At 40.1% G+C, this 13083-nt stretch overlaps 1 protein-coding gene across 4 annotated transcripts in view; it reads left to right on the forward strand.

The window, feature by feature from the left end:
• The window catches only part of LOC110840658 (serine/threonine-protein phosphatase 4 regulatory subunit 1), a 120400-nt gene that overhangs the window by 62587 nt on the left and 44730 nt on the right, over nt 1-13083 (forward strand). Inside the window, exon 1 of one of the 4 annotated variants that reach the window (XM_022085856.2) lies at nt 5658-5950. The exons of the other annotated variants lie outside the window; for them this stretch is intronic. Coding sequence (XP_021941548.1) covers nt 5943-5950 — 8 coding nt within the window. The 5' untranslated portion in view covers nt 5658-5942. Of the gene's footprint in view, nt 1-5657; nt 5951-13083 lie in introns of those variants that run through there. 4 annotated transcript variants of the gene reach the window in all.

Below are 13083 nucleotides of genomic sequence, written 5' to 3' on the forward strand. Positions count from 1 at the left end.
GTAGTTGCTGCCTCCACAATCAGTGCGATGAGTGGAGTCTACAGGCACCTCTGGAACGTCGCTGAACTTTTGTCAGAATGCAACCCAGAAGGCGGGCAATCTTTGGTCTCGCGGCTGTGAAAACCCCAAATCCTGTTCTTGTGTCCGTCAGTACAAGAACTTTTGGTTTTTATGGATAGTCGTCGTTACAGAAATAATGTGAGTTTGAGAAAATGTATTTTGTATTGGCCTACGTAATTACGTGGAACTAAGTGTTACTTACACCGCGCTCTCAGGGTAATTTGTGCCGATGTGGGCACATTTCTAGATGTTTTCCACAAATGATATGTCTGAGGTCGGACAAAGTTTCGAATGGATTTTTTTTTAAAAAAAGTTCTCGAATTTTCGCCCCTTGCTGGCCAGTATACACGATACTGAAACAACATTCCGCCTAAAAGGATGTCCCAATACAAAGTATATAACGCATAAATGTTTATAACTTCAGTTTAAATATATTTTTTGTATGTGAGATACAAAGAATATTATATTACATAGGTCTGTGCATAACAGGCTTACCGTTGTTACGCAGTTACATTGTATTTAGAATCCTCTCGAGCGACCAGCAGTGTCGCTATTAGAGCGAAAGAACCAACATTTTCGGAGATAGCTCTGTCGCCATAATCCTAGCCCTGATGATGGAGAAAGAGCTTGACTCCGAAACGTTGTGTTTCCTTAAATGTCTGACTTTTTTTTTCTGACGGAAGATCTATTTGTGGATTATTTTAGAGTTGAGGCATGTCTTAATTTAGGAAACAGCGTGTCTTGGACAAGCAGGTAACACTGTCAGAGGCTATAAGAGAAGGCGCCATTATGGAACTGTGTCCCACCCCCCACCCGGGGGGCTGATAATATAGAACCAAGAGTTGAGGAGAATTCCTGGAAAACGTGTAACCTGCTTAGGACCCCGTATCGTCGGATCTCCTCACGACATTCCAGAGTGTGGCTTGTTTTTTCCAGTGTACGGTCAGGAATGGAATCTGACTTGGATACCCCGAGGAAAGAATTTTACTAGACGGTCTCAAAAACATTGAACATTTCTGTAGGTACCGTTCTACCTGCTATGAATGGACCAGTCCTGCCAAAGGAACTGTCGGCAAGAGATGCAAGTCTTACCACAGTTCTCTCTCTCTCTGTCTCTCTCTCTCTCTCTGATGATTTATGTACACGTAACTCGCGTGTGAAATGGATGCATTTCTCGTGAAGAACGTTGTGGAAAAATTTCATTTAATGAAATTTTTTTCCATAAATGTAAAGGCATTGATACTTTAATACGGTGACTTGAGATATAACACATAGACCAGGTAAAAAATATATCGCACATCCAGGATTCTGTGCGTTTCGTGATGTTGACAGTCAAGATTTAGGATTATATGTTATTTTGCCACGTCGCGAAATGTTTGAGGCAACAAGGACCTCTGAAACGTCGGCAAACCTTAACTAGATTAAGCGGCTCTACAACCCAGAACAGTGGTATTCAACCTGGGGTACGCGAAGACATCTTTGGGGGTAATGATAAACACTGAATAATCAGTAATGTAATTTATTTAATTGATTTTAGATGTAGATTATATAATATGTATAACTTGAATTATACACCAACGACTTTGGGGGTACAAAGTTGAAGAGAAATTATATCTGGGGGTACGCGAAGACATCTTAGGGGGTACGTGAAATTTAAAAAAAATATATTATTTTATGATAAACACTGAATAATCAGTAATGTAATTTATTTAATTGATTTTAGATGTAGATTATATACTATGTATAACTTTAATTATACACCAACAACTTTGGGGGGTACAAAGTTGAAGAGAAATTATATCTGGGGGTACGCGAACGAAAAAGGTTGAATACCGCTGACCCAGAAGACAGCCATCTTTGTTTGAATGAAAGTTTGTAGATCTTAGAGACATTCGCTTCACATCTGTTATCATTAGTTCTCAGTACCAAATTTAATCGATACCTATTCCGCTATTTTAGGATTATGAACCTGAGATCTCGATGCGTCTTCGTGTGGATCGGACATGATCCATTTTGTTAACGATGTGTGCCGCGTATCCTGGAATTATTATTCCTTTGTGCGTCTTTCAGCATTGAGAATATTGAACAGGTGGAGTACGTTCGCTGGTCCCTAGTGATAACGCGGTGGGTCTTAGCTGATACTTGAGTACTGCAGATGGAGTTTCGACGAATGGCTTTAATGAGGGAGTTTGGGCGTAACCGATTTGTACCTATTTATGTTTGGGAGAGAGTTGAATTATTTAAAAATTTGCCCTCGTTATATATATATTGTTAATTTATCTTTATATTTTTTTAGTTACTTAATTCTCGTTCGATTTTGCGTAATAAAACCGCATTTGGGACAAGGATGAAATATTCTCGCCAGAAACGTTGCCTGCTATGACCAGTTCACTGAACCTAATAAATTCTTAGAAGCGCTTTGTAATTATCTGATAATTATAAAGTGTTGACGCTGATATAATTTCGTCACTGTATAGGACTCTCACTTGTGATCGCGAAATACTCGTTTCGTGGTTCGCCCGTTTAAACGAGTGCCCTCATATTATTTTTTTTTTTCCCGGAATGTATAATTTTCATATTAGAGTTGGCAGCCCTGCACGTTACCCGTTTCGGTCTTTGCCCAGAAATCCGACATGTTTGTAGTTCATTGCGTGCTACACTCAGGACCAGTAGCCATATTTGTTTCTTTAAAATATATTGCTCTCTGTCGAAGTCGTGTAGGTTTTGATTCAGGTCTGTAATTATTTTATGGCCAAAATTTGGAGGTGATGATAAATCATAGCTCATACGCAAATTTAATTTTTGTGTTTCGTTATTATTTTAATTTGGGGCAATATGATTTTATTGTAGGTCTAATATTCACAACAGTTCATACAAAAAATATAACAGAATTTTTAGAAAAGGGCGAGTTCCAAGTAATTGATCGCTTGAATAAGGACTTAGAGGTTTAGTCCTGCTTCCAGTTTTTGTGGATTTGCCCAAACTGGTTTTCCGCTTTCGGGAGAAAGTGTCTTCCCCCCCGTGGTTTTTCAGAATTGTCTTCAACCATGAGGATGGAGGCGATGTGTTCGTCCGAAACTTTGCTAGCAACTTATTAGAAAATGCGACATTAATCTCTGCCAGGTCCTGTCTCTGAGAACGTCAGAGGTCAGAGGTCAGCCTCTTTCTACGGGATTTTGGGGCATGCGATCAGTTACTCGTTATCAGCATCCATTGTGCATTTACGTCAGCCATTCTTTGGTTGGTCTCGTATTCTCGAAGGTAAAAATATAAAATTTCTGACGTAAATTTTAATTGAATCCTGCTCCTTAATGACGTCCTTTATGTTCGAATATTGTCCTCAGATGTTATTTCAGTTTCGAGGAAACTTCAGTGTTTGTCAGACATCACAAATATTCCACGGTGGTTCTGGTAACCTTAATGATTTCACGTGTTCTCATCCTATGACATTTCTAAACCGTAGCCCACGTTTGATTGGTTGATACTGTACGCATCTGCTTTTCATGGCCGCGATATTGGTTTTGCTGATGCCAGGGAGTTCAATACTGGAACAGACTTTTCTCCAAGGATGTGAGGTGCTTGTACCGAGTTTTATGAAAATCTGTCAAGCATTGCCCGTATAATATACATATTAGTATGTAAGACTTGAGGTTCTCACAGCGGTGAGTCTCAAGATTTCTGTCTTCTGGGTTGTTGCGCTGTGTAGTCTGGTCGATGTTAACCAACGTTTCAGAGGTCATACTGCCTCCGTCATCAGGGCGATGAATATGCCAATAGGGTGTGAGGCGCTGGATTTATAGGCCGGGAAGTGAAAGGTGTAGCCTGCCCCGAGCCAATGGGAGCAGGTATGGGAGTGGACCAATGGTAGCACGCGGGCGAGATTGGGAGAGGGAGAGAAAGTAGAGAGAGAAAGGTGAGTTTGGTAGTTTAAATGGCCAGACAAAGTAATAGATGGACTCACGTTAACTTCTTATTACGAGTTTTTTTTAAGCCTTGGTGTAATGGAAACGCGTAGGGTTTGTATTCACGTCCGTCCTGATTAGTCTCGGCTCGTGTTTATGCTCGGTTAATGTGGACGGATTCACGAGCTCCGGCGAAAGCAGCACGATAAAGCGGCTCGTCCACGTACGAGCCCGGCTCACGAGCCAAGCTCGCCGAGCCAGACTCGTACGTGGATGGGCCGCTTAAGTCAGCCATTGGCTCGCTAGTGCCTGGACACACTTTTAGGTTGTTCCCCGGTTCGAACGTTCGACATGCCAAGGGATTTTTCCCCCCCCAATCGGAATAATACTTTTAAATAAGTCACAAATGCCGTCTCTGGAATCTTTAATCATTTGTAGTTTACGTTCTGGTTATAATGTCGCCATCTTGACAGTACGTTGTTTCTCTTTGGTGTCATTATCTTCCGAGCCAGACCATCTGACGAAACACATTTTTATATTTATTATTCTGTGAGGGATTAAGCGTCTTTTACAAAGTGATACTAACCGTTGGTTTGGTCTGGAGACGGACGCAGATGTTAATGGATTGTTAATTAATGCTATGGAATTATTTATCTGTAGCTTGAGATTGGTGGAAGGATGCACGGAGAACATTTTCCGGGGGGGTTGTGTTCCATTTGTTTGCTTGAAAACCACGAATCCTCCCGTTAAGTTGACATGTCCGGCCCCGTAAATCGAATCTTTTGTCCCGAAATATGAGCACGTGGTTTGTTCATACAGAGTTTAATGAATTAAAAAGATAATAATTGTGTTTGAGAGCATTTTTAAGCTAGCTGAGCGATAGCTGTTGTAAGGTATAGGCTTAAATCAAGTTTCAATTTTAAATAAAACGGATGTCTAAAGTTTAAAGTATTTTTAAACATGGTACGTCAACATCACAGAACAGAAGCCCATAATTCATATTTTAAATCCTGTGAAAACCACGTGTTATCATAAAGAGGTCCTTGATCAAAAGATGAATCTTCCTGATGATGGAGGTAGCAAGGACTTCTGAAACGTCGTTAAATTACTACCCAGAAGAAAGCCCATCTTCTGACACAGCGCCGTCTAAACCTCACGTGTATCGCCCGGTCCTTGTGCCGATGGACAACTTTGTTTAAAAGCTCCCGGGCTTGAGAACTGAACAGGTCTTAGAGAATAATCTCGGTTCTATGGTTAACGGGGCGTGTGATGGATCTTAAAGATGATTTTGAGTATGTCTTGTTGGAGTATTTGTATTTATGGCATTGTAAAATGGCCGCGCATAGTGAAAAAGTATGTTAATGTTCGTGAAAAACCGACGATTTGTTGATCAGTTGATGGTAAATTAGTTAATGAATTATAATCACCTTTGTGCGTCTGTCATCGGAAGTGTTTTCGTGTTCTAGCAGGTAGTTCCCGAGTGTCTCGGAGTTGGCATGTGAAATTCTCGCGCTGCTGCAGTAGCGAAAGTAACTCTGACGCCATCTCTCGGAAGAATTCGGAATTTGAAGGAGTATGGGAGTTTGAGGTTGGTATGGTTGTAGGTTCGCTTGGACTAGTCCATTGACTCAAGGAGGGACGATTGGTAGGTTTGTTTGCTTGTGGAAGATTCATTTTTGAAAGCAGCAGTTCGGACGAAGGACGGGTGTGTGTGTGTGGCGAAGAAAGGCAAGAGTAATGAGGAGCGCGGTTGTGATCACGTGGGCCGTGGCTTTGGCGTCGCGTCGTGGTAGTATTTTTTATTATTACTTTTATGTTTCCTAGAAAATAACGGAATGTCCGTCTGTGTACACGCAGTGGCTTCTATTATCCGTGGTATTAACAGGATGGCCGAGCAGCGTGGTTTTTGTCTGCGTCGCTGGTAAACAGGACACGGCCCGTCTGGTGGACACGTGTGTGCGACGATTACAATGCCACGAGATGGGGATGTAAGTAAGTTAACAGTATTTTACATAAGTTGTAAGCATTTCTGAGGAACTTCGCCTTTATTAATAATTGTTACAAGGCGATGTGCTTTGCGAAGCAGAAAGTAAGAGGTTACGTCTCAGACTATAATTTTTTTTTTCCTTGCATGTATGCGTGGTTGTATGAGGTTTGGGCGGGGGGGTTGAGTATAGAGTACAACCCGCGCCATGGATTAATTTTTACCCTCCAGAAATATCACCCGCTGTATTGAAATTAATTTTGCATTTGGCCGTATTGTTTCGTAAGCCAATATTAACGGGTGGAAACTTTGTAATTTGAAAGTTGTTTTCTTTGAGGTACGGCCTGAATTTTTTTTTTCGGATTTAGAATGATGAGAAGTGTTTGGTCACAGAATGTTTTCGTGAATTTCCAATTCTTGTGCGATTGGTGGATTTGCTCGTTTGTTTTAACTTAGCTGTGTCTTCTTTATTTAATTATTTTACGAATTTAGAACTATGCTGAAGGAGTTGAGCGTGGCGTGCTTCGAGGTACTCGCCCTTGTGACCTGAAGGAAGTTAACACCGAACTTTACGATACTGGTGGTATGATTATTTATTTTTTTCACAGGGCGAGACATCCGATGTCGCTTATAAAATATTCGTAATTGTCAGTACTTGTAACACCACGCGGTATTAAATTTAGATTTTAAAAATTCGACCTATGAAGTCACGTGTTATTTTTGTTCCGTGTTGTAGAGAATATATTACACGTAAATGTGATCATATTTCAAAGCTGTAAGTTTTAATCATTCTGAACGTTAAATTAACGTGCAGAATGGTGATTTGAGTCCTGATAATTGATCATTAATTGCAGAATATCTGGGTACTTAATGACGTAATATCTTGTTTATGTTATGCTTATTAAATTGTATCAGATTCAGTGGCAAGGAATGCACATTAAGTGTTCAGATTAGAATTATTGGTAATATTATTAATTCAGGTGCAATTTTATTTGTACTAGATGTATTTGTTACACTGCAGTGACTTTTAATTACCTGATTTGACTTAGGTAATTGTTCTGTCAAATCTTTTGCGTCATATATGGATTCGTTTTACCGCCATGGTTGTGTTTCGGGTTTTGTAATGTTTAGGCACGGAGCGACCATGTTTTTGAGTTACCATGTGTTTCAAGATGGACGTGTAAGGAGGGTTAGAGCCTTTTTGCAGACTGTACGTACACCCCGAGGTCGTCGAATTGTTGAAGATTCTAAGTGTTTAAGAAGTAATTTCTTATCTCGATGGAAATAGAGCCTCGACGGCAAGATTACCGACTGAGGTCTTCGAGCCAATGCTTTCCCATTGATAGGTCGGCCGTGAGGAAGGTTGCGCGATGAGACACGTGCCGCGTCCAGAAATGGCCGTGGATTTTGCCGCCACTTAGAAGGTCCTGTGTGAGGCTGGTTAGTGACATGTCGGGACAACTGCAATAGGTGGCGAGGACCGGTTTGCGAGCTTTGTGATTAATCTGGGTTTTTACGTGGGAATTGAATTTTAATCTCGTGTTTGAAAGGGCGAATTTGGGATGTTACGAGACGCCGCTCTCACGTTTTTTTTTTTTTTTTTGTGAAGCATCTGGCTGTACAAACACAAGATTATTGTAGCGTCTCTTATCCTTGATCAGTTTTTAAAATTTCAAGCGAAGGTGTGGCTTGGTCACTCCGTCAAGTGAATTACGACGTCGTGGCGAAGTGGTTAGAACTTCGACAGATCTTGGTCTCGGTCCAGATGCCGGTAATCGTTCTTTTCCTCAGACCCTCCAGCCGAATTCCGGGTCAGTGTCTTAAATTAGACTAAGGCATGCTTGACATAATTTGTAATTAATTTCTTCTTAGACGTATCATCTGTTGTTCAGTGGCCGAGGACCGTTAAATGATCTACAAATAAATAATAGTCCATGTTTCCGCGACTCCGTGTTCCTGGATTAGTTTGTGGCATTTCAAGAAGTTACCGCTTCATTAACGAGGTCTTCTTGAGATGGTAATGATAATCTTTGCAAGTGGAAACAGTAGCCCTAATTCTACCGCCGTGTATGTGTCTGTATTCTAGGGTTTGATGTCATGTAATATGTGGTAGGTCCGCGTTTATTGGTACGTATAAACCCTCGATGTACGTCTACTGAAACTTGAAGAAGTATTGAGGTGTCTTCTCTGGATTCAAGTTATTTTAAAATCGTGCCGTATAGCTCGCCACTTTTGCTTGTCTGATGTGAAGAAACCATTCCTGCTTAGGGTTTTTTATGTATGTGTAAAATTGTGGTTCACTGTTTTTGCGTTTCCGTAATGATTTCGGAAGACAGAGTAGCGTGCTGGGTAAGACGTGTTATATTTCTTTGTACGCGAGGAAACACTGGAGAATTTTGTATAATTTTCGCAGTATCTGACCGATTTTGATGGAACTCGGTAAGAAGATTGTGTTATTGGCTTTGCATTTATACAAAGGTTGCAAGACTGTGTAAGGCTGTGGACGCGCTGAATCGGGCCAGAAATTATTTTGTCCATGAATTTCGTTACGTATTTATCGAATCTGAAAATATTTTGAAACGAAGTTTTTTTTTTTTTTTTTTTTTTTAGGTCTTGGTTGGGATTCGGGTTTCATGTGATTCGCCGATCATAATAAGATCGATAAAGTTCGAATCGATTGTGCAATGATGATTCAAAACGCGAGCTGGCATTATTTCGTCCAACGTGTATGATATCACTCGGCGCATTCCGTGGAAAAAACGCCTGAAACCCCTGTATAAACCATTTTTAAGTGGGTAATATTGACCGTGTGAAGTACAGATTTTTCGTTTAGATTTTTATGTGATTGGACGTAACCTAATCGCATTTCCACATTCAGTGTTCGTTTGTTACTGGGTAAGGGCGCGGTTAAGGCGGCAAACCTTTGAAATCGAAAATATTCTTACGCATGGCAGTCTTAATGTTATCAGATCTTGACCAAACTTGTGACGTGTGAGCAATTTTTTTTATTAATATATTTCGTAAGAATTGGTTAACAATTTTTTGAGTTTTAACGCGCGTGCGGAAAAGGGGTTTTGAATATGTGCTCTACAGTTCTGCAGAAAAATGAAAGGTGTGTAAGTGTCGAACGGACTCTTGTGATACTCGGGTTTGCTTGTTAACTCGTAAATGGGGAAGTTTCCTAAGTGTGTTTTGAATGGGAACGTTCTCGCAGACAATAGTTTCAGCGTAAGACATTTACGTAGGCGCCTGACAACGAAACCTTGATATCTTGGTACTAAGGGATTATAGTTTTTGAAAGGAAATTCTTAGAAATCCGTAAACAGCCGTACTTAGTAAGAAATGCAGTCACTACTTCGTCAAAAGCACTTCTGGCCTCTTTTGTGGTCTCAGTCTCAATAGCCCAAAATAGGAAGACTGATGCCGTTGGAGAGGCGTTACTTCAAGGAACCATGAAAATGTACCCAAATTGTGCTTGGCGAAACATGGCGAAGCTCCTATCTGTAATATTGTCAGAAGACATCAAGGAACGGTTGCTGACAAGGATTAAATTTTGAATCTTCAGATCACCGAATCAACTAATGTTCCAGGATTTGGCTCAGCGGCTTGTATTTGTCAGATACTGTTCCAGAGAGAACATTCAAGAATAGTTCATGTTGGCTACCGCTATAAGAGAGATGTACAGGAAATGAGTTATTATTTCTCAGCAGAAGGCACTTTTTGGGCAAACAGCGTCCGTATATGTACAGACAGAACATCAGCTAACACGCGATACAAGAAAGACTTTAAGCTGGAGTACAGCAAATTGGTTTCCACGTAAACTTTAAGAGTTTCCATTCGTAGAGACGCTTTAAACGATTAGTTGAGGTGAGAAAAGTGCTCAGAATTTTTGCAGAACTCTGGTTCTGCACTGTGTCAACAGTTTTTAGATAAGAGGAGGCTTGCTGTTATGTGATATCTGTCAGATATTTTTTGATAAACCCCTCTTCAAGGTGTAAATGAAACTGTTTTCCAGATTTTTGACAAGGTTTCGACATACTTGGAAAAGACGATGATATTGAAAAACCTTCGTGAACATGGCACCCTGGAAATGTTTGTCAGCATGAGTGACTACCTCGAAGAAAATGGTCGCTCATTTGAAGAAATTAAAACATGTTCTGACTCATCTCACAAATTTTTACAGCAGTTTTAAGAATCGCTTTCCAGAACAAACCCTTAAGCAAGTTGAATGGATGCGAAATCCATTTGCAGCCACAATCGGTGAGAAAAAAGGAGTCGCTGTGAAAATCCAAGGAATTTCTGATGTAACTTTCCAGCGATTCATCTGTCAAGATCAAGTTTTAATCTTTGTATCTTCCTTATTTTGGGGTTTATGCAGAAAAGGAGACTTTTGGAACTCTCAAAAGTCAGACACCGAGTTTGTACTGCGTTTTGAGACGCCTTATCTGTGTGTTACATCGAAGTGCCGTGGCCACATTCAACATGAAAGTGACTTACGAATTGATACATCGACGATTTAACTGAGGACGAAACACTTAGCTTCAAACAGGATGCAGGTAGGTCCTTCCCACTGAGTAAGGACTCTTAGTTTCTGTGGTTAACACAGGCGAAGATGGCTTTGTTTCATTAGTAGGATACAAACTATTGTACGTTTTTTTGCGAAAATCGGCAGTAGCATAGCGTTTCGGTCCCTGTCGGACCATCGTCAGTAGGGTAATTTCGGTAATGCGTCATATTTTATTGTAAGCCTAGATAGAATGACCCGAAACCTGTGCCGCGAATTCACGTAATAAACTGCATGTTTGCACATTGCGGTTGGAAAAAGCTGCTGTCTTGTGTCTGTAGCGTCGGATTACCTTTAAATGAGGCCGAGTCTTGTTGATTTGAAGTAATGTCTTTGACGGAGTATTTCGCTGTTAAACAAAGTCTGCGAGACACTGATATTACAAAAACGTGCAAAATTCGAACGCTTATTAAATGAACAACATACAACAAATTAAGATATCGCCAAGCACTACAAGGTTTACGCGATTAGAGTCTAGTATCGTCCCATAAATCATTAGAATTAACTTACAACTTTTTTTTAAAGTTGATTTTGCGGTAAATTTTATCAGTGAACCCACTGAATGAACCGCGCTCTTGTACTATAGAATAAGTGACTTCAATTTCGACACATTCAACGCAGAAGTTCACATTACACATAGTGGAACATGCATTTTGAATGTAGTTATTTTAATTTTTCCCGTAAGATAGACAGTGATGGTTGACCCATGGTATAACAGCGGTACACCAGTTAAAATGTTCTTATTAAAATGTCGATCCGAGGAACAGTTTTGGGATGAAATGAGATGGTTCACCAAACGGTAATGCAAAGTGGGATTAATTAAAAAAAATGTGTTAGTAAAATTTGGTATGAAAAAACAATACAAAGCATTCATAAGATAGTGTGATTGCGTCATATTGTGAATATTATAACAATTATTTATTTTAATCCGTCTGATCACAATATTTAAAATTTCTTATAATTAAGATAATAAAATATCATTGATGCTCCATATCGATTTAAGTTCTTAGATATATTTTACGCCTGATGATTGTTTTATAAAAACCGAAACATGTTGTGTAAAATGTTCCGAGATGTAAATCGATCAATCGATATGGAGCATCAATGATATTTTATTATCTTAATTATAAGAAATTTTAAATATTGTGATAAGACGGATTAAAATAAATAATTGCAATACAAAGCAGTTGATAGTGGAAGTTGTTTTAGCTGTGATTACAATGGGAATTCTCACAAACTTATCGGATTAAAAATGTTTTAATATCTGAAAGGGCCCACTTTCGGTTTCTTGAGCATCTTAATTGAACAAGAATGTCTCCTGTTTTTAATGGATTTGTCGTCACAATCATGAAATCTTTTGGCGCTAGACAGCCAGATGTGTTGAGCGTTGTAGAAATGACACAGAGGATTTGCCGATAAGGGCTTAAATGTATGTGTTATTGCCATTTTGACATCCGGTGTGTAGGGCCTCTGAATTCCGTCGGTAATCTCAATGAATCCTGCAACAAATTGCAAGGCCTGAAGAGAAATGAGATGCTTTTGAAGACTTCTAATTTGGCGTCTCCGTCTTACGATGGCAGCCTTCTGGGTTGTAGCGCTGTGTAGTCCGGTAGAAGATTATCGTATCGCCGTGACGATGGAGGCAGCAAGGACATCTGAAACGTAGGTAAACTGCCACCAGACTACTCTGAGCTATAACTCAGAAGACGGCCATCCTCGAACTCACCGCTTTCCGTGTATTCGGTGGTATTGGAATGTTGCAGGCTAAGCTACGTTTTTTGCGTAATTATATTCTTATGAAATGAAACTCCGTTGAACGGAGTACTTGGGAAGCAAATGGTCGTCTATTTGCCCCATAAGAAATTTACGGTGTTCAAGACCCATTTTAGTATTATCTACGATAGGGATTACAGTTTTTGCTTTAAAAATAACAACGAAAACGGGGAGTAATTTGTTTCATTTTGACGAAGTTCACTAAGTGATTCATTTTTAACTTAGAGCTGTATTTAAGTGCTTGTGACATGTTGGAGGACATTCCTAGTTTTGACGTAAATACGTCTATATTGAAGGGTCATTCGGCAAGAAATTATTTATTATTTATTTAGTGTTCTGTCTGACGACAGGTCCATATGAACAGGATCCTTCCATCCTTTTCTCGGACTGGGACCTGTTCATATACGTTCTTGGCAGATGATCCAGAAGTGGTTTGCCATTGCCTTCTTCTGTGTGTGAATGGAGTAATTGTTGGGATGCCACGGAGAAACCGGGGAAGCCCCCGGATGAAAACTCCGTGTTTCGGCAAGAAAGGGGAACGAAAAAGTGTAACCTGGTTTCCTAGGAAACGTCGTGTTTACTCGGCATTGTTGTTACCCAGGAAACCTCAATTGTTTACTCGGCATTGTTGTGTTACATTACAGCCATCAAGAATCGTGAAAGAGCTGAACTGTGAATTGCTTGTAGAAGGTCTCGGGTTCGATTCCCGGCGGTGCCCGAATTTATAACTTGTGTTGGGCAAGGCCGTGGTCTAGGCAACACGGAGTTTTCCTCCGTGGCATCCCAACAATTACTCCATT

This window comes from Zootermopsis nevadensis, unplaced genomic scaffold, assembly GCF_977971745.1.
Source record: "Zootermopsis nevadensis isolate Lab colony 2312 unplaced genomic scaffold, Znev_1.0 Znev_ptg000050l, whole genome shotgun sequence".
In the NCBI taxonomy this organism is placed as follows: Eukaryota; Metazoa; Arthropoda; class Insecta; order Blattodea; family Termopsidae; genus Zootermopsis; species Zootermopsis nevadensis.